This window comes from Carcharodon carcharias, chromosome 13 (assembly GCF_017639515.1).
Source record: "Carcharodon carcharias isolate sCarCar2 chromosome 13, sCarCar2.pri, whole genome shotgun sequence".
NCBI classification, from domain to species: Eukaryota; Metazoa; Chordata; class Chondrichthyes; order Lamniformes; family Lamnidae; genus Carcharodon; species Carcharodon carcharias.
The window spans coordinates 91,241,920-91,262,557 of NC_054479.1; the positions used below are offsets into that span (position 1 = coordinate 91,241,920).

The 20,638-nt window shown below is 40.4% G+C and overlaps 2 protein-coding genes across 4 annotated transcripts in view; one reads left to right on the forward strand and one right to left on the reverse strand.

The window, feature by feature from the left end:
* Positions 1 to 6,522, forward strand: part of recql (RecQ helicase-like) — a 40,746-nt gene extending 34,224 nt beyond the window's left edge. For all 3 annotated transcript variants that reach the window (XM_041203497.1, XM_041203498.1, XM_041203496.1), the window contains exons 15-16: positions 4,392 to 4,562; positions 5,732 to 6,522. In XM_041203497.1, the coding sequence (XP_041059431.1) occupies positions 4,392 to 4,544 (153 nt within the window). In that variant the 3' untranslated portion in view covers positions 4,545 to 4,562; positions 5,732 to 6,522. The remainder of the gene's footprint in view (positions 1 to 4,391; positions 4,563 to 5,731) is intronic.
* Positions 6,523 to 12,968: 6,446 nt separating this feature from the next.
* The window catches only part of pyroxd1 (pyridine nucleotide-disulphide oxidoreductase domain 1), a 35,291-nt gene continuing 27,621 nt past the window's right edge, over positions 12,969 to 20,638 (reverse strand). Inside the window, exons 10-13 of the mRNA XM_041203499.1 lie at positions 17,347 to 17,469; positions 17,105 to 17,242; positions 16,374 to 16,839; positions 12,969 to 13,192 (exon numbers count right to left, since the gene is read on the reverse strand). Coding sequence (XP_041059433.1) covers positions 16,591 to 16,839; positions 17,105 to 17,242; positions 17,347 to 17,469 — 510 coding nt within the window. The 3' untranslated portion in view covers positions 12,969 to 13,192; positions 16,374 to 16,590. The remainder of the gene's footprint in view (positions 13,193 to 16,373; positions 16,840 to 17,104; positions 17,243 to 17,346; positions 17,470 to 20,638) is intronic.

Below are 20,638 nucleotides of genomic sequence, written 5' to 3' on the forward strand. Positions count from 1 at the left end.
GGGGAGGAAAGTAGCCCCTCTTTTTTTTCCTAATTTTTTTCACCCTGCAGGAATTGCTTCTTGCTCTATTACAGGGAAAAAGCTAGCTGTTTAGTAAGTATCTGGTAAGTGGATAAGTCTATTCTATTCCTAAGATTCAAAATAGTACAGGAATTTATGGTGAGATTTGTAAAATACATAAAAGAAAATAAATAATTGAATAAAATAATTAAGTAATTAATTGAAGCACATAAAGATGGCAGGACAGGTGATGTGTCATGGCTGCAGCATGTGGAAGCTCCTGAATGCCAGTGTGACCCAGGGCAAACATATCTGCAGTAAGTATCTGCGCCTTGAGGAGCTTCGGCTCAGAGCACTGAGCTGGAGGCTGAGCTGTGGACACTGTGTCACATCAGGGAGGGGAAGAATTACCTGGATGCTTTGTACCAGGAGGCAGTCACATCCCTTAGAATAGGGTCTTCTGATTTGGAAGGTAGCCAGGGAATGGAGGCTTTGACTGCAGGTGAGGCAGGTAAGGGGACCCAGAGGCCAGGAATGTCAGCCTCTGCAATTGTCCAACAAGTTTGAGGTTCTCTCAGTTTGTTTGGATGGGAATGGGGGCTGCAGAGTTGATGAGCTGACTGACTATTGCCACTGCATTACAGGATCATTGCAGTGAGGGGGTTGACACTGTTCTCTGTAGCAAAGAGCGAGAGTCCAGACAGCTGTGTTGCCTGTCTGGTGCCAGGGTTCGGGGACATTTGCTCAGGGCTGGAGAGGAACTTGCAGTGTGAGGGGGAGGATCCAGTGGTCGTGGTCCATGTAGGTACCAACAGCAAATGCAGGACAAGGAAGGAGGTTCTACATAGGCACTATGAGGAGCTATGGGCCAAATTAAGAAGCAGAACCTCAAAGGTAATAGTCTCTGGCTTATTACCTGAGCCTCGTGCAAATTGGCATAGGGCAAATAAGGTTAGAGAAATGAATGTGTGGCTCAAAGACTGGTGTGGGAGAAGTGAGTTCCTGTTTGTGGGGCACTGGCACCAGTGCTGGGAAAAGTGGGAGCTGGGGCTGTACCATTGGGACAGTCTACACCTGAGCCATGCTGGGACTGATGTTCTAGCAAACTGCATAACTAGGAAACTGGAGAGGTCTTAAAACTAAATAGTGGGGGCAAGGGATCAAATTTGGAAAGATATGGTAAACAATAGAGTAGAGAAAAGGCAAGAGAGAAGGGTACTAATATAGGAAATGATAAACAGAATGTGACAGGAAGGGACAGAGAGTACAAATCTAAGAGTAAATCAGATAAGGCCAGACATTACAGCAATAATAAAAGAATAAAATTAAAGGCTCTGTATCTAAATGCACTTAGTATTTGAAACAAAACATTAACTGGTAGCGCAAATAAATAAGTACGATCAGAAATCCATTTCAGAGACATAGCTGCAGGATGACATAGATTGGGACCTGAAAGTTGAAGGGTATGTGACATTTAGGAAGGACAGGAAGTTAGGAAAAGGTGGAGGGGCGGCTCTGTTAATTAATGATGGTTTTAGCACGTTAGAGCGGGACGACCTAAGTTCATGAAATCAGAATGTAGAAGCAGTTTGGGTTGAGATGAGAAACAATAAAGGCAAAAAGTCACTCGTGGGAGTGGTGTACAGGCCCCCTAATTGTAACTACACAGGAGAGAGTATAAAGGAAGAGATAATGGGAGCTTGTCAGAAAAGTACAGCAATAATCATGGGGGATATAGACTGGAAAAATCAAAAGGGCAAAGGTGGCCTAGATGAGGAGTTCATAGTTTGTTTTGGGATAGTTTCTTGGAACAGCATGTTCTGGAGCCAACCAGAGAGCAGGCTATACTAGACCTGGTACTGTGCAACAAGATGGGATTAATTGATAACCTCACAGTGAAGGCATCCCTAGGTAGCAGCAACTATAATGTGATTAAATTTTACATTCAATTTGAGGGAGAGGAGAGTGGGTCCAGGCGTAGTATTTTAAACTGAAATAAAGGCAATTAAGAGGGCGTGAAAGCAGAACTAGAGTGAGCTGGCGAATTAGGTTAAGGGATAAGTCCATAGAGATGCAGTGGCAGACTTTTAAAGTAATATTTCAGAATACCCAGAATAGATACATTCCAATGAGAAAGAAACAAGGGGAGAACCCACCATCCGTGGTTAACTGAAAAAGTTAAAGACAGCATCAAACTTAAAGAAAAAGCATATAATTGTGCAGAGAGGGGTGGTAGGTCAGAAGATTGGATAGAATATAAAGAACAGCAAAGAATGACAAAATATTAATAAGGAAGGAAAATTAGAGCACGAGAGAGAGAAAGCTAGCTAGAAATATAAAGCTGGATTGTAAGAGTTTTTATAGACATTTAAATAAGAAAAGTGAGTCTGATGAAGTAATAAGTGAAAGTAAGGAGATGGCAGATGAATTGAAGAGATATTTGGCATCGGTTTTCACTATAGAGGATATGAATAACATCCCAGAAATAGCTGTAAATCAGGAAACAGAAGGGAGGGAAGAACTCAAGAAAATTACTATCACCAGAGGAGTGGTATTGAGCAAATTGTTGGAGCTGCAGGCTGACAAATCCCCAAGTCCCGATGGATAGCAAATGTAACTCCCTTTATTCAAAAATGAAGAGAAACAGAAACAGGAAACTACATGTCAGTTAGCCTGACATCTGTCACAGGGAAAATGTTAGAAACTATTATTAAAGATGTTATAGCAGGGCACAATCAGGCAGAGTCAACATGGTTTTGTGAAAGGGAAATCATGTTTAACCAATTTATTGGCATTCTTTGAAGGCACCACATATGCTGTAGATAAAGGGGAACCGCTGGATGTACTGTATTTAGTTTCCAGAAGGCTTTTGATAAGGTGCCACATCAAAGGTTTTGCAGAAAATAAAAGTTCATGGTGAAGGGGGTAATATATTGGCATGGATAGAAGATTGGCTAGCTAACAGGAAACAGAAGGTAGTCATAAATGGGTCTTTTTCTGGTTGGCAGGATGTGATGAGTGGTGTGCCACAGGGATCAGGGCTGGGCCTCAACATTTTACAATTTATATAAATGACTTGGATGAAGGGACAGATGATATGGTTGCTAAATTTGCTGATGACACATGGTAGGAAAGTAAGTTGTGAAGATGACATACAGAGGCTACAAAGTGACATAGATTGAATGGGAAAGGACCCGGCAAATGTAGTATAATGTGGGCAAATGTGAAATTGTCCATTTTGGCAGGAAGAATAAAAAAGTAGCATATTATCTAAATGGTGAGAGATCGCAGACCTCTGAGATTCAGAAGGACCTGGGTGTCCTCGTGCATGAATCACAAAACGCTATATGCATGTACAGAAAGTAATTAGGAAAGCTAATAGAATGTTATTGTTTATTGTGAGGGGAATTGAATACAAAAGCAGGGAGGTTATGCTTCAATTGTACAGGGCACAGGTGAAACCACATCTAGAGTACTGTGTACAGTATTGGTCTCCTTATCTAAGGAAAAATGTAAATGTGTTAGAAGCAGTTCAAAGAAGGTTTACTAGGCTAATACAAGGAGGAAACGTTGGACAGGTTAGGCTTGTATCCACTGGAGTTTAGAAGAGTGAAAGGTGGCATTATTGAAAATTTTAAGATCCTGAGGGGTCTTGACAGAGTGGATGTGAAGAGGGTGTTTCCTCTTGTGGGAGAATTTAGGACTAGGGGGCACAGTTTAAAAATAGTGTTGCTCATTCAAGACCGAGATGAGATTTTTTTTCTCTGAGGATCGTGAGCCTTTGGAACTCTCCCTGAAAAGGCAGTGGAAGTAAGGTCTCTGAATATTTCGAAGGCAGAGCTAGATAGATTCTTTTTAACAAGGTGGTGAAAGGTTATTGGGGGTAGACGGGAGGTTACAGTCAGATCGGCTATGATTTTATTGAATGACGGAGCAGGGTTGAAGAGCCGAGAGGCCTACTTCTGCTCCTCGTTCATATGTACCGCGGGCGGGGTAAGGTGGATGTTGAGTTCGGGACATGGGGGCTAACCAAATGGATCATTTTGACCTAGTGTTGAGCTGCTTGAGTATTGTTAGAACTGCACCCATCTGGGCGAGTAGTCAGTATTCCATACACGCATCTAAGACATTTATTAGCTTGGGTGAAAGGGTGGTGTGCAAAACCTGTACATTGAGAATTTAAGAGACTACCCCTTAATGTTTAATGTCTAAATATCAGTTAGCATTGTTATTTAATTGATCCAGTGATCAGGCATTGTTGTCTTTTGTACCTTGTTTTGGGGAGAAAATTGGGTTCATATCAATATAAATAAGTAAAAAAATGTGCTAGTTTGTTTAATATTTCTTTTTAAGAGAAGGTCTAACTTTCCTAGATTTATGCCTATCTCTAGTTAGATCCTTCTACTGAAGAAGTACCTGAAAAAGTCAAAAGCATTCAGCAGGAAGAGACTGGGAATAAGCGTAAACAGACTTCCACTGCAGGCAAAGTAACCTCCAACAAGAAAAGCAAGGTGCCAGAGGATACACCACTCATCCTGGATTGATTCGCCTCCACTAGAACAGTAAGATATAGCTCACTGAATGTTTTCCCAACACATATCCTCATCTATCAGATGATTAAAACAGCCTATGCCATAATAAATATTTAAAAATTAGCATTGTTAATGCATTCAAGGTCACAAGTGAGACATAGGATTTTATATCAGTGAACAATTATTACTGCTTTCAGTATCACAATGAAAGCCCTATCTCAAGTGTACTGAAAGCAGTGTTGCTCCACTTGTGCTATGATCTACTAGTTATGACCTTGTGAATGTTTCATTAACAATTTAGAAGAATAGACTGAAAAGTAAATAATTCACTCAAATAAACACACACATTATTGTACTTCAGGTAGGACATGACCACGAAATGCAATAATAAACAAATGAAGAGGGCACTCAGTAAGCCGCTTACCTCTGCCACGACGTGTTAATTCAATGCTATTATAATTACTCAGCTCTTTCTTGAGGGTTTTCCCTGCCTGGTTGATGCACTGTAACTACAAAGCTGAAAAAAACCCATCTTTTTATTAAGGGCTTCCATTTCATTGAGATGACTTTAGGCCAATCCACATCCAACAACCTGCTTTGAAAACTCTGCTCACATTTTGACAGCTGTGACAAATTGCACCACAGCAGCTGAAACAATCCATGAGATTCTAAAACAACCAACAACATTCTAAATGTAACAACCCACAACATTCTTAAAAAGTCAATTCTCCATATCTCTCAATGTTAAAGGATCCTTTAAAAAATTCCAGGATCCAGATCTACATCATCGCCAAAACTAATCAATTCTTCTTTGGGCCAATCTATGTACCAAGTTTTATTGAAGTCCATCAATTAGTTTTTGTGATATATTGTTTACAATTAGCATAACAAACAGGAGAAAAAACATCTCCACCCACCTTCAGTGGCAGAGATAATTAATGATGAGTGATTCCTTGATCCCACCCTCCCAACAGGGAACAGTGGTCACATGGGTTAGAAATGAGGACTACAGTCTTGCCATATCGCCAGCTATGGCAAACCCCCCCCCCCCCCCCACCACCCCACTATTGGGGGCAATTCTCGCCTGGAGCAGAAAGTCAGTGAATCACTCCATTTGTTCTTAACCCCATGAAAAAAAACTATTGCTGTAATTTTTAAGAATTGCTCAGTAACAAGACTTCTTTCAACTTTATCCCCAGGGAGAGATTGTCCCACTTCTGGATTAATCCATCTCAGTTATGGAACAGAGTGTGAGGAGAAGAGCGATGCTAAAGAAGATTAGAAAGCTTTCAGCAAAAGCAAGCTTGCCAAGAAGTCCTCAGCTGGAAAAATAAATGTTCAGAAGAGCCTAAAATGCTGCATAAGTATGATTAGTGATCATAAATGTCATTACATGACAGTGCACCAGCTAATGATTCAGAACTCGGTGAAAAAACAAACAAGTCCACAAAACCTGAAGGAAGGCTAGTTGTCTGCGGTGTTCTGCAATATACATATTGTGATCATTGAAGCATTCTAGACATGTGGGATATTTTTTAAAGTCATCCATTCTTGCAATAATTGAGACCAACAATAAGATGGTGAAAACTGATTGGACTGCTTTAATAGAAAGCCAACACCTAATAACGTGAAAGCCATGTGGTAGAGGACCAGTAGAAAAGATTACTCCCTTTTAGGAGGACAACTAGGAACTTGAACAAGTCGGTTTGAGGAAATAAATGCATAAAATTTCAAGCAAAATGGAAGACAGCTAATGGAAAAGGAGTCTTACCAAAAAAAAAGCTTAGCTTAATGCTTACTAAATGGACACTCATGCTATTTTCCACTCATCAATGTAATGCTTTTTCACCCAGGCGAATATAAAGATTTCACCTGAACGATAAATCTGTATAACCTCTTGTGAACGCATGACAATATAGTTTGCAACAATGACAAAACCAACCAGAATTAATTTTTTGCATTTTTTTGTAAATAAATGCCACAAAATGTTGTCAGTTTTGGTGCATTATTGATTTCATTTTGCATAAGGTAAAGAAATTCCAATTTTACTATGCCAGCAGTACGTGTGATTTATGGAATGTTCACATTTTTTTAAGTAACACTTGCCATACAAAATCCTGCGTACCATGAAAGAAAGAACTGGCATTTATATAGAACATCAGGATATCTCAAAATACTTCACAGCCAATGAAGTGCAGTCACTATTGCAATATAAGGAAATGTAACACAGGCAGCAGTCAGTGATAATGACCATAGAATCTGATTTAGTGATGGGTGAAATATGGACCAGGGTAGTAGGGAGAACTCCCATCTCTTTCACTAGTGTCATGGGGTCTTACACATCCATCTGAGAGGGCAGATAGGGCTTTGGTTTAACATCTCATCTGAAAGACTGCACTCCCTCAGTGCTACACTGAAATCTCAACCTTGATTTGAAACTTGAATCTGTGACCTTTTGCCACAGGCAAGAGTGTTACCACTAACATGTTGCAAGTACTTATCCCCAAATCAAAAAATTGGGTTGGGATGGATGTAGGAGTTGAGAAGTGCACCATAGAGTGGTAGGCCATCTGTTTGCCCATAATGACGCAGACTGTTCAATCTCTCCAATACTGAGCTGCCAAGAGGAAGTACAGTGCTTCTTATTGGTGGAGAACAAGGAAGAAAATGCATTCACTTTAGTTTGCATTCATGCACCAATCTTGAGGTTGCATTAACAGTGGCCTGGGAGCATGTTGGCACTGAGAAACTCTGCATCACCATCCCTGTCCCACATTTTGAAGATGGGAACAGTGGTGCACATACTGAGACCCAAGGAAGAGAAGAAAATAACTTCTCAAAAAAGCCTATCACAGCTGGGGATGGCTGCAGACTGGATTGCTTGGATGAATTGTGCATTCGTGCAATGTAATCTTCAGCAAATGTGGTCTCTCATGGTTGCCACTTTATCGAAGCTGTGGAATAGAATTCACTCTACCATCTGATCATTTAAATAATTGGTTTGATAAAAGAATCAGCTGCATAAAATTACATTAACTTTGATCACGACAGCTTTTAAATTTCTCGTAGTTTAAAAAAATTGTAAAAAAACTGGAAAATGATTTGCTTAATTAATTTTATGAAGTTGTTTATTCCCAAAGCTGAACATAAATGATCTGTGTTAATTAGAAAGGAGCAACTGGCAATCTGAGTTGGAAAGACACAGACTCAGTCAGTATCTGTACTCTGGAAAGGTTATGGCATTTTGGGTGTGTGCCCCTCGGTTCTGCTGAAGAGTACACAGCCTCAAAAGCCTAGTTTCTTTATAGTATCCAGCTGACTTACTGTGTACTCCCAACAATCATAAGTAATGTGTCCCATGTTCACTTGCTGCACAATATGTGACTGACCATGTGTAACAAAAGGTAGAAGTCCAGCTGCAGTATTTCAATGCTAAATGCATCAGCAAAAACAGAGCCCATCTCTTGCTGTTAGTCCTAGAATCTGTGGCACAACTAATATTTGGTGATAATTGTTCAATATTGTCAATTGTGGAAAACCAATCATTTCAGTATTTACTCAATTTTCCTACTATTCATTTTATTTGCACTATTTCTTGCATGATTTTAATTAAAGTTTTCCAAGTTATTGTCTTCCATTTGATGTATTGTGCCTGAGTTGACTGCAGTAAAATTTCAAGAGTATTTATCACACTGTGTAAAGTTTGCGTGTCATTTCGGCTAGAAGCATGCAACTGAAAAATTAAAATTAATGTAATGTTCCAACTCACCCCCAGGTGAGGTTCCCCAAAGTTGTTGATCCAGACAAGACTCCCTCAATTTGGCACTGTCTGACTGGGACTCTCCCCCCACCCCCCATCAATTATTATGCCCCAGGTGAGGAGGGATGAACTGGCTCCCCGTCTTTATTCAGCACTCACCCTCCGATGGTCGCAACAAGGTTTAATCTGAAAGGGATCCTTTTCACAGATAGCTTTTTCCCAGGCCCAATCGATCTGGTTTTGAAGGTCGAGATTCCAGTAGAGTTGACTCCAGCAGACAAATAGCTGGATTCTAGGTTCCAGCGGAGTTGACGCCAGTAGAGAGGGAGAGAGATCAGGATATCTGCAAAATGGCGATTTGCAGGGATAGTGTGTGTGGCTGTTACTTCTGAGTGAAACTTCCAGCACTTGCTCTCTCTCAGAATACCCCCACAGACAGACACTGGGGCAGCTTTTCTGCTCATTTTTAACCCCTCCTTTGTATATTCCAAGTGGGAAGTGAATTCACAAATCTGGGCAATACCCAAAGAATTTCTTGATGAGATGATATTCATCTCTTCCATTAGGTCCCATTGTCTCTTTAGAAGTGGGGTTCCATTACCTCTTAGGGAGTCACCCTGCAGCATTCCAGTCAGTGGCTTGTGTGCATTTTAAAAATTGGGGTCTTATTTTTTAAAGTCCAATATTTCCAGATGCAATTGTGTTTTTCCTTCATTATGACAGTAAGTATAAATATGTTCAAGTCTTTGCTACTAATTTTTAACCCAATGATAGCTTTTATTATGAAAAACAGTGCCTAATTATATCTGCTTTTAATCTGGACCAGATATTTGTGTACAATAGGACAAACATTTAATAAGCCTCAGAAGGTTAATGAGCTGAAAATTGCTCTTGGCAATTTCTTACATTAATATTTGTGTGAGAATCCAGAACAAGGGGGCATAGTCCTTAATATCGAATTCAGAGCACAAGTGGTGGCCGTTTTTACATACTTGGGTTTTCACATTCATTGTTATTGGGCTTACACTTATAGATGCAAACTAGCATATTTGAGGTGAGATCCAAACTCAAGAAACCAGGCAAACCGAGTGCTAAAAGATATACCATCTGTTTCTGGATCTGCCAAAATATGCAGCTTTTAAGCTTAGTTGTTACATTCTCCCTCAAGCCTGGCAGAAGGTGAGTTGGGGTGGGAGAGAAAAAGAGAGTGGGGAGAGAGAGAGGGGGTGTGAGAGAAAGAGTGGGGGAGAGGGTGTGGGAATGAGGTTGAGAGAGGGTGTGGGAGTGTGTGTGTGGGGGGGGGGGGGAAAGAGTGTGCCTTTGTGTGTGGGAGAAACAGTGCATGCATGGGAGTGTGTTTGTGTTGGGGGCAGGGAGAGAGCGTGATTATGAGAGTGTGAATGAGCGTGATTGTGTCTGCCTTACTCTGAGTCTGTTTTCTCACTGTCACCACCACACACCAACACATTCACCCTCACCAACTGTGTATGCATGTGGGGGCACCCTGAGACTGTGAGCCTGGCACACACACACTGACCTATTCAAGGTCCAATAATTTTTACTAATTACTCTTTTCTAACTTAACAACTGATTGCTATGACATTGCTTCAGTTTTGCTCAGCAATTCTTAATACCTCAATTGTTTTTTTGAAATTGTTTCAAGTTGTGCTGAACCTTACCTTTCCAAAATTTGCTCATTGGCCCCTTGAGGGAGAAAAAAATGGAAATGTTGCCCCTCCAATGGAAAAGGTTGGATAAGCCTCATGTAGGAAGTCGCCAAAGCTTTGTCAGAGAATTGAATTTTGAGGAGAAAGGAAGTGGCAAGATGTCTTCCAGGGTAAAGGTGCAGATGGTGGGAAGATTTTTCTTTACCAACTTGCAGAGCCCATTTTGGCATAATTTTGCTTGTGCTAATGTTGGCCCTTTGTGGTGGATTATGTCAAAGTAAAAGCTATGACATTCAATCCACTGGAAAAACTGAAACCATCATCTCCAGCCCCTACTCCAAACTCTGCAGCTTCATCACTGACTTAATCTCCTCTGGCCCAATGGTTTGCAACCTATTTGATCCTTCTCCCTATTATACATCAGGACTGTTATTTTTCATCACAAATTTGCATTGGCCCAAAAGGCCCACCACTGGCAGTACAAAGAATCTCACACACTAATTTTCTCTCTTGCTTTGGAGGTAGTTTAGAAACATCATTTAACTGTATAATCACAATTAAATACGTTTGAGGAGGTCCAATTCACTGAAAAATAATGTGGTACTTGAATATTCTTACCACAAGTGAGAATACATCTCCTCTTACAGCAATTTGGATAAGAATTAACTATTATAACCATGAAAACAGTTTTTACAACAATAAACTTAGCATTTGTTCTAAACTGTAAATCTACAGCTGTGACATTTCTATTGTATCAGTGAAAGGCTGGTAGAAGCAGATTTAACACTAATTTTCAAAATGAAATGGATTAACACTTGAAAATGATAACGTGCAGGGATATGGGCAAAGAGCAGAGAGTGGGAATTAATGAACAGCTCTTTAAAAGAGCTGGCAAAGAAATGGGCCAAATGGCCATCTGTGCTGCATGGTCCCATGATTGTACCATTAGTGTTGGTTAAATTGTTATATTCAGTTGACAACCAAATTCAACGAACATTGTCTCCACTGCCATCTACTGTCAATTTGTAGAAAGACAATTACAAATTTATTCAAAGATAACATTTCAAGTTTCTAAGACTTCTTCAGATCTGAAGAGTCTTACAGACTCGAAACATTATCTCTGTCTTTCTCCACAGATGCTGAGTTTTTCCAGCATTGATTGTTTTCGTTTCAGATTTCCAGCATCCGCAGTATTTTGCCTTTACAAATTTGTTCATTTGGCCACGTAGTTTGTGAGAAACTACTCCTTGCTTGAGATCCGTTGTTTTCTAAATAAACAGACAAATAATGCCCACTTGTCACCAGTTATCTAGTATTTATCTTTTTCAATTTCTGGAACAAGTTTACTTACTGTACATAATTTATAGGTTTCTTAAATGACACTTTAAATCTTCTTACATTGAACTTGTTTGTTTGCACTCAACTTCCTCCTAGTAAAAGGTGTTGCTATGGGAACCTGTATAGGACCTAGCCATCTCTGCCTGCCTTTTTGTGAGATTATATGAAATATTCTTTGTTCCAGTTCTACTTAGGTCCCCTCCTTCATCTCTTTCTGGTACATTACTGATCATCAGTGCTGCTTCCTGTGCTTGCCCTGAACTAGAAAATTTGTCAACTTTGCTTCAAATTTTCACCCCTCCCTCTCCATTACTTTGTTGACCTCCAACTTTGCACTTCCCTTTGACCCTTCTATCTCCATTTCTGATATTAGGCTGTCAACCAATATCCTCTACAAAACCACTGACTTTCACAGGTACCTGACTACATTTCCTTCCATCTCACTTCCTGTATGGGCTCTCCATCTCTGCTGCATCTGTTCTGATCATGCCACCCTCTACACCTATGCCTCCAAGATGACGACTTCTTTCCTCAACAGAATATTCCCCTTCCCCACGTCCAACTATGTCCATCCCATTTCTGTTTCACCACTTCCCTCCTAGAGCCACAATAATGTTGCGTTTGTCCTCACCTTCCACCATATTTGGCTCCACATTCAACGGGTCATCCTCCGCCATAAACACATCTTTCCCTCCTCTCCCAACATTCCAAAGGGGCAGCTCCCTTTACAAAATCCTGGTCCATTTTTACATTATCTCCGACATCCACTCCCTTTCCCACGTCACCTTCCCTTGTAAGCACAGGCGATGAAATACCCGGCCCTTCATTTCCCCCATTCCCATTGTCCAGCGCCTCAAACTCCTTCCAAGGAGAACAGCAATTTACTTGTGCTACTTTTAATTTACTATGCTCCATTCATTGCTTAAAATGTAGTCTCCACTACATTGAGGGAGACCAAACACAGATTAGGTGATCATTTTGCTTCCAGTCTACAAACATGACTCTGTGCTTCTACCTCTTACACTGTTTCAATGAAGCTTAGTGGAATAAAAGCCCAAAATAGTGCAAATGCTGAAAGTATGGAGGTCAGGCAGCATCTGTGCACAGAGAAACAGAGTTAACATTTCAGGTCTGTGATTGTTTTTCAAAACTGGGAAAAATTAGAAATGTAATAGGCTTTGAACAAGTGGTAAGTGGGGGAAGAGAAGAACAGAAGTGAAGGTCTGTTCTATGATGGAGGGCAGGAGAGACCTGATCAAACACAAAGGGAAATAGAAAGCAATGAAGATTAATGAGGTAGAACAGAAGTTCCGTCAGAGAACAGCAGGACAGAACTTTTTCAAGGTGAGGATTCCTGGAAGAGAAATGGCAGTGAATTAAACACTAAAATAAAAGCAGAATACTGTGGACACTGGTAATCTGAAGTCTCCAAGTTCTGATGAAAGGTCATCGATCGAAATATTAAGTCTCTCTCTCCACAGATGCTGCCAGATCTGCTGAGTATTCCAACATTTTCTGCTTTTACGGCAATACAGTTTACTTTGCCAATTTCTATATAAATATGCCGATAGGAATTTACAAGGCAAAATTCCCAGCAAATGCAGGAACATGAGATTTTTAATATTCCCAACTTATCTAATTAAAACAGACGAGATAAAATGTTTGCACACATTAATTCATGGGATTTATTTAAAGGAAACAATGCAAAAGCATGCCACACATATTGTACCCACATGGCCTGCCAACAGATGGAGACAATTAAATGCACTAGGGGTGGCATCTTTCAAAAGATAACATGTACATACTAAGAATCTCTTGCTCGCAGGCTGTGGCCGTGTCTTGGGAAGTAGCTCTGGGTGAGGGTGATGCTTGGTTGAAGTTTGCTACCGGCTGGTCTAGGTGTTGGGGATGAATGGAGGATATAGGTTAGGACCAAGAGGTTGCTAAATATAAAGATTCTGGCACATATTTGAATAAATGTGTGATTAGAGACAATACTTGTGATGAGTGAAATGACAAACACATGCGGTTCCGGGTATTATTAGAAATAATTTATAGAGCAACTTTCACAACCTCCGGATGTCTCAAAGCGTTTCAAAGATAACGAATGAGAGTATTGTTGAAAAAAGAGACATGTTGAAGCTTTTCATCTTGCACTCCTCAGGACACTCAAAAGAATATCAATATAAGGGGAAAACAACAATTTATGCTATATGTAAAGAGAGTGCTGAATGGTTGGCAAGTGGTGCTGCTATGGAGAATGCACCAGTGATGGTAACCGATATTTAACTGCCAAGCATTGTCTGAAATTTAAACCAGTCAGCTTGACCCTGATTGGTCAAGGCACTGTCCTGAGGAATGAGCCAATGAATGGCTGTCACATTTTGATTAGCTAAAACAGGTGCAATGTGTGTAGCTGTTCTGTCTGCAAAGAACAGGGCTCTATGTATTAATAAATGTAGCTTTCAGTACACACAAACACACAACACTGTGAGCCTGACAGACGACCTTAAGTTGGTTGCCAGCGTAATTCTTAGCACACTGAGGATTATTTAGCAAATGTTGTCCAATTGCAGAATCACATCTAATGTTGGAAAAAAAGTGCCATGAGATCTCTCACATTTGCAGACATGGCCTCAAGTTAACACCTAATTTGAAAAGACAGGACCTGACAAAATGCAGCACTCCCTCAGTACTGTGTGGAAGTGTCAGCCTGGATTATGTGCTTAAACTCTAGAGTGGGAATTGTACCCACAGCCTTTGAGTCAGCAGCACTACCATGGAACCAAGCTGACACTAGGTAAAGTTAGGCATGTTAAAAAAGATCCCATTTTAAAACTAAGTAAGCAAACATTTTCTGTTTTCCAAAGCCATTGATCCTTCAGAGACTTTATAATTTAACAACTTTATCTGCCTTTACACAACTAGCAGACTGAAAAGTAGGCCTTGATACGATGACAGGAAAAATGTTCAATAAAGCAAAGAACAAACACTATGCTCACAAAGCTCAACAAGATTTCAATCATTAAAACCTACTGCACGTTATGCCACCGTTTACTGATTGATTATACTGTGTACACAAGGTTTTCTGATGCTGTTTTTAAAGTCAGTGACAGACTTTGTTTTTATTAGCTAGAGTATTGCATGCAGTTCTGGAATCTGCATTATAGGAAGGATGTGATTGCACTAGGGAGAGTGCAGAGGAGATTTACCAGGATGTTGCCTGGGCTGGAGAGTTTTAGTTATTAGGAAAGATTGGATAGGCTGGGGTTATTTTCCCTGAAGCAGAGGAGATTGAGGGGGGCATGATTGAGGTGTATAAAATTAGGAGGGGCATAGATAGGATAGATAGGAAGGAACTTTTCCCCTTGGTGGAGGGATCAATAGCCAGGGGACATAGATTTAAGGTAAGGGGTAGGAGGTTTAGAGGGGATGTGAGTAAGAATTTTTTCACCCAGAGGTTGGTGGGAATCTGGAACTCACTGCCTGAAAGGATGATAGAGGAAGAAACCCTCATAGCATTTCAGAAGTATTTGGATATGCACTTGTGATGCTATGGCAAACAAGGCTATGGGCCTAGTGCTGGAAAATGGGATTAGAATAGTTAGGTACTTGTTTGACCGCTTCAGACTCAATGGGCCGATGGGCCTTTTTCTATGTTGTAGACCTCTATGACTCCAATTAGCTGCTCCTCATAATTGGGGAAAAAAGATGGCAACCATCTGTAATTCATCAGTCCTGTTAAGTAATATCTAGAATAAAAATATATTTCTTTTATGGATGCAGGAACCTGAGATTGTAGAACTTCAGAAGAAGAGGTTTCCAGGCGACCATCAGTGGAGCACATCAGAAAAGGATAGAGAGAATTCCAGAGCACTAATCCTAGTGTTTCACTCAATTCCAGAACTTCAATATCGCTGAAAGTTTAGGCTGTGAATTCCAGGATCTATAAAATGGCCAGGGTACTCTCAAATGGGAGACTTGGAGGAAAACCCCGTTACCAGGAAAACCTTTCACAAAAATGGGTGATGAGCCATTGTTTGAGTGGAACTGCAGTAGTGAAGGAATTTTGGTCTGAACTCAGGCAGTCAATTGAGAGGGAGATATGCAATCTTGTGGTAATGATATTTCCTAATTGTCTAGGGGAGAGATTGCTATGGTGACCTTACTTAATTATTACACACTGTGGTACACCGCAATTTCTCATCTGGTTCCTTCAATATTACAACATACTCAATGGCCCTAGGGACAATGTGACTTTTATAAAGAAAAATAAATTATGTATTGGGTATAAACTACCTTAATTTAAAAATAAAACAGGCAGAGCAGCTTTAAACATAATGACATGAAATAAATGGCTAGTTAGAGAAAATGACTACAGACAAAAGAAATGACAAGTTTCATTTGTGCTCCATAAATGTCTAGATAATAAAGCCAAATTTAGTTTGATAATTCTGCTGTGAAGCACTTTGGGACATTTTACTAATTTAAAGGCACTATATAAATGAAAGTTGTTGCTGCTGATGGCACGATGCTATTTATAAAGTTCCAAAACAAAGTAGAGCAAGAAGCCTTCTCATCAAAGTATTGATTCCTACAAGGTCAATCACAATCAATCACAAAACATAATTCAGAGCACTTCTTTTTCCAGAAGAACACAATTCATTTGGAAGCATCAGAGAAAGATGGAGTCAATTTATGGCATTTTAGTAAAAATGCAACTTAAAGCACTTATCACCATTCGAGATAGAACCTGCACCTACCACATCCTCAGGATGTCCAGAAGTGCTTCAGAGTCAATGAAGTACTTTACAGTGTAGTTCCTAGTTTATTATGTAAACAATCAAAGCAGCCAATCGCACATAGCAATGTCCCCAAAACAGTAAAGCAGACAAAGGACCATCCTATCTGTTTTGGTGGTGTTGCTGAGGGAGGAAAGTTGGTTAGGAAACCGGAAGAATTCCCTGCATCTCCTCCATTAGTACCATGGGGTCATTAACAACCACCAGGCACATGGTAAAAAAAAAAAACAAAAAAACTGCGGATGCTGGAAATCCAAAACAAAAACAAAATTACCTGGAAAAACTCAGCAGGTCTGGCAGCATCGGCGGAGAAGAAAAGAGTTGACGTTTCGAGTCCTCATGACCCTTCGACAGAACTTGAGTTCGAGTCCAGGAAAGAGCTGAAATATAAGCTGGTTTAAGGTGTGTGTATGGTACCTGGTTATAGATCATCAGGACAGAATTACAGAACCTGCATAACAAAATTCAAATGTGTTACAGATTTGTTCATCTTAATCAAAATAATCCTCAATATCAATATTTGGGTCGAGTAAATCCTCTCCATATGCAGAAAGATCCATCTGATTTAAAATGAGATTTTCAAAGGTCTCTTCCAAGTCGGTTTCACCAATTAGCACAGCTCCCTTCATCCTTCCATCCTGCATCACCGTTTTCACATACTCCTGGCCGCTGGTGCACCGCAGTAACAGCTCATGATCTGTCCCCAGACCCTGGCCGTTGTACTTTCCTAGCAATACCACCTGCAAGATGAGAAAAGAATCAACAACCTGAGAGCATCAATGTCAAGTTAATTCCTTTAATGAATGAGTTATTATAACATCAGAGTCATTTAAGGGCCATTCCCTCTCAGCAGTCATTGTGTAAAAAATGGTAAATCTATTTAAAAAGTGGCACATAGGGAATTTTCCTCAATCATTAGTACAACCGGTCAAGCTTTAGCTAAAAGGATTGGGTTCGGCTTCCATGAATTGCTACCTATTTTGTTATAACTGCTTTCTAGATTACCTTATAATTGAAGAATTTGGTGACATGAGCAAATGATTCAAAGCAGAAGTCCAATTCAATCGATTCCCCCAACATTTCTGCTGCTATACACTTTGCTGCATAATATCCCATCTGTCTAGCCTGGGTCCACAGTCGCATCTGTTTGGTCATGTGAATGAAGAAAAAAAAAATTGCAATCATTCAGGCAAACTGCATTTTCTAAGGTGAATGAAAAATACTTTGACAGATGGAGCTTCCTGTACCTGTTGCCAAAGAGCACGAGGCTCCCAAGATACAGTGGAGACGTCACCTGCAGCAAAGACATCTGGGATTGAAGTATGCATCTGCTCATCAACTTTAAGGCCCCCATCTTCTGCCACGTCAAACTATAAGAGAGAAGTTAGAATTGCTAGTCAATTAGAACAGTACGGTCTATACATGAATGCATCCACCTGTTTTGAATAAAGAATTCTATTTGGAGATTTCCTCTCCATTTTGAAGTTATTCTTTCTTTACCAGCAATACAGGTGGGCATTTGACCTGTCGTGTCTATGCTAGTGCCTTGCTAGAGCAATACTGAATTAGTTCCACCTCCCTGCTCTCTCCCTGTGACCCTGGATCTATCTTGTCTTCAAATATTTATCTACTTTTCCATTAAAAGGTGAAATGAATATGGTCTTTGTCTCAACTCCAGTCTAGTCCTCTTAATTTAAAGTTGCTTAAAGGAAAATATTGCATTCAAATAACATCTTTCACAACCTCAGGATGTCCCAAAGCACTTTCCAGCTGATGAAGTAGTTTTGCAGTGTAGTCACTGTTCTAATGTAGGGAAATGCAGCAGCCAATTTATACACAACAAACTTCCAAAAATAGTCATGATAATGACCAGATTTTTTAAAAGTAATGTTGGTTGAGAAATAAGTATTTGCCTGGAGACATTGAATGTAACCAAGTAATTCAACATTTTCGCACTAACTTCCCACTTTCCTACATTACTTACATACCTTAATTAAAATCAGGGGGCCGGTTAGCTCAATTGGCTAGATGGCTAGCCTGTGGTTCAGATTAGCACCAATGGGTTCAATTCCCATAATGGATGATGCAGATTTGGGGTCTGCCTCCCCACCCTGCCTGAGAGTGGGAGGCAATGACAAGCCACCACTGATAAAAACTGCCAAGATAAAGGATTCAGGATGAAACATCAGCAGACAACGAACTAAGGAGCTGCCTTCGGGCAGAGCACATGAAGCAGAAATTTAATCTGGATAATTCAAATCTTTTTGGTACAATAAACAACTTTCATTGATCAAAATTGGGCCGTTGTAAAACATTACATGCTCTAATGTATTTCTGCATTTAGTATTTTCGATTTACCGTTTATAATTTTAAACCAGCGTGCTTGGACACTGACTCCACAATTAGAAGAAATAACATTTTCCTGCCAAAAATCACTCATTATTAGGAACCTGCAGGTGATCTGTCTGGCATTTCTGCTCTGAACATCCACAAGATGGGGTGCATGTGGCTCAACCATCAATTTGCCTCCAATGCAATGACTAGATTGGGAATTCCTTATAAGGAACCACAAGCAAAACCCATACTGGATCAGTGCACAGTATGAACCAATGATACATTGGTACAAATCTGCATCAACAAACCGCTTATTTCATTATTATCTCTGTTTCATTTCAAATGCATTTTATGAATTAGAAGGTAACACTAAGAGAAAAGTAGGTGCAAATCCAACAAAATGGACAGGGCTAAAACTGCACCTTGACATTTGGGAAGTATAAATCGTCATGGCTCAAAGGTCTCCTGCCACATTGAGCAGTAAAAGTTGCCCAGGAGTATGGAGATAGATTCCACCCTTCCTAACTTGAGTTGTGTCTTGTGACTCAGTTATAAGCAGTATAACACTAGGCTGTAGTCCTGATGGGTATGGGTCGTCACTTCGGTGGGGGGGGGACCATTCAGAACTTAATATTTATCAATATATGATAGCCATTAATAAACCCAATAGGGGATTCAGGAGAAACTTCCTTAGTAGATGAAGTAGAGTTGCAGGAGGGTCATGTGGAACATCAGCACCAGCATTGACTTGTTGGGCTGAATGGCCCGTGTGTCCTGTAAGTTCTATGTAACTCATTTAACTCTAACAGCATATACTACTTCCTCATGTACTCATCTAACTTCTCTTTAAATGCACCTATACTAATCAATAGCTTACTCTAAGAGTTAAGGGAGATTTTCACAGTTTTGAAGAGCTGCAATGATGGCAATTGATGCACAAGCCACACAAACCTGCATTATGGGCATCCAGCCATTCTCCCTAGAGTTAATTATCTATTTTAACTTGCAACATTATCCACAACATTCTTGTTTAAAATAAAAGCTGTGCCTATAACGATTTCTCACAGGCATTTCAATCAACTGTTGCCAAAAAGTCACTTAATCTTGATGTTGAACATCCAAGTATAGCAACCACACAGTATGCTTCAAGACACCATTTGTAAGGCACTAGGTGGGCCAGCTGGTACGCAAGCAGCTACAAATTGTCAGCTTTTTGTATATATGAAGTGGAATAACTGTGGAACTGCTGGCAATTGTAATGATGCCCGATGCCTCAGATATTCCAGTAGAGCAGACACCTCCACAAACATCTCCAACTTCAGTAAAAGGGGAGCCTAGCCATATCAGTGCAAAAGGCAAGGCTAAAGAGTCTGTAACCATCTTCAGCCACAAGTGCTGAATGGATGATCCATCTCACCCTCTTTTGAAGACCCAGCATCACCGACGCTAAGCTTCAGCCAATTTGATTCACTCAATGTGATAGCAAGAAACGGTTGAAGGGACGGGATATTCAAAAGCTATGAGCGCTGATGACATCCGGCTGTAGTACTGAAAATTTGTGTTCCAGAACTAATCACACCTCTAGCCAAGTCGCTCCAGTGCAGCCAGAGCACTGGCATATATCCAACAATGTGGAAAATGGTCCAAGTATATCCTGTCCATAAAAAGCAGGGCAAATCCAATTTGGCCAATTACCATCCCATCAATCTACTCCCATTCATCAAAGTGATGGAAAGTGTCACTGACAATGATATCAAGCGGCACTTGCACAGCAATTACCTGCTCACTGATTTTCAGTTTCGGTTCTGCCGTAAGCACTCAGCTCCTAACCTCACTACAGCCTTGGAAAAAAGAACTGAATTCCAGAGGTGAGGGGAGAGTGACTGCCCTTGACATCAAGGTAGCATTTGATTGAGTGTGGCATCAAGGAGCTCTAGCAAAGCTGAAGTTAATGGGGAATCAAAGAGAAAACACTGCTGATTGGAGTTATAACACAAAGGAAGAAGGTTGTAGTTGTTGGAGGCCAATTATCTCAGTCCCAGGACATCTCAGGGTAGTGTCCTAGGCCAAAGAATCCTCAGCTGCATCATCAATGGCCATTCCTCCATCCTAAGGTCTGAAGTGGGGATGTTCATTGGTGATTGCACAATGCTCTGTTCCATTCACACCTCAGATACTGAAGCAGTCTGTCCCTACACGCAGCAT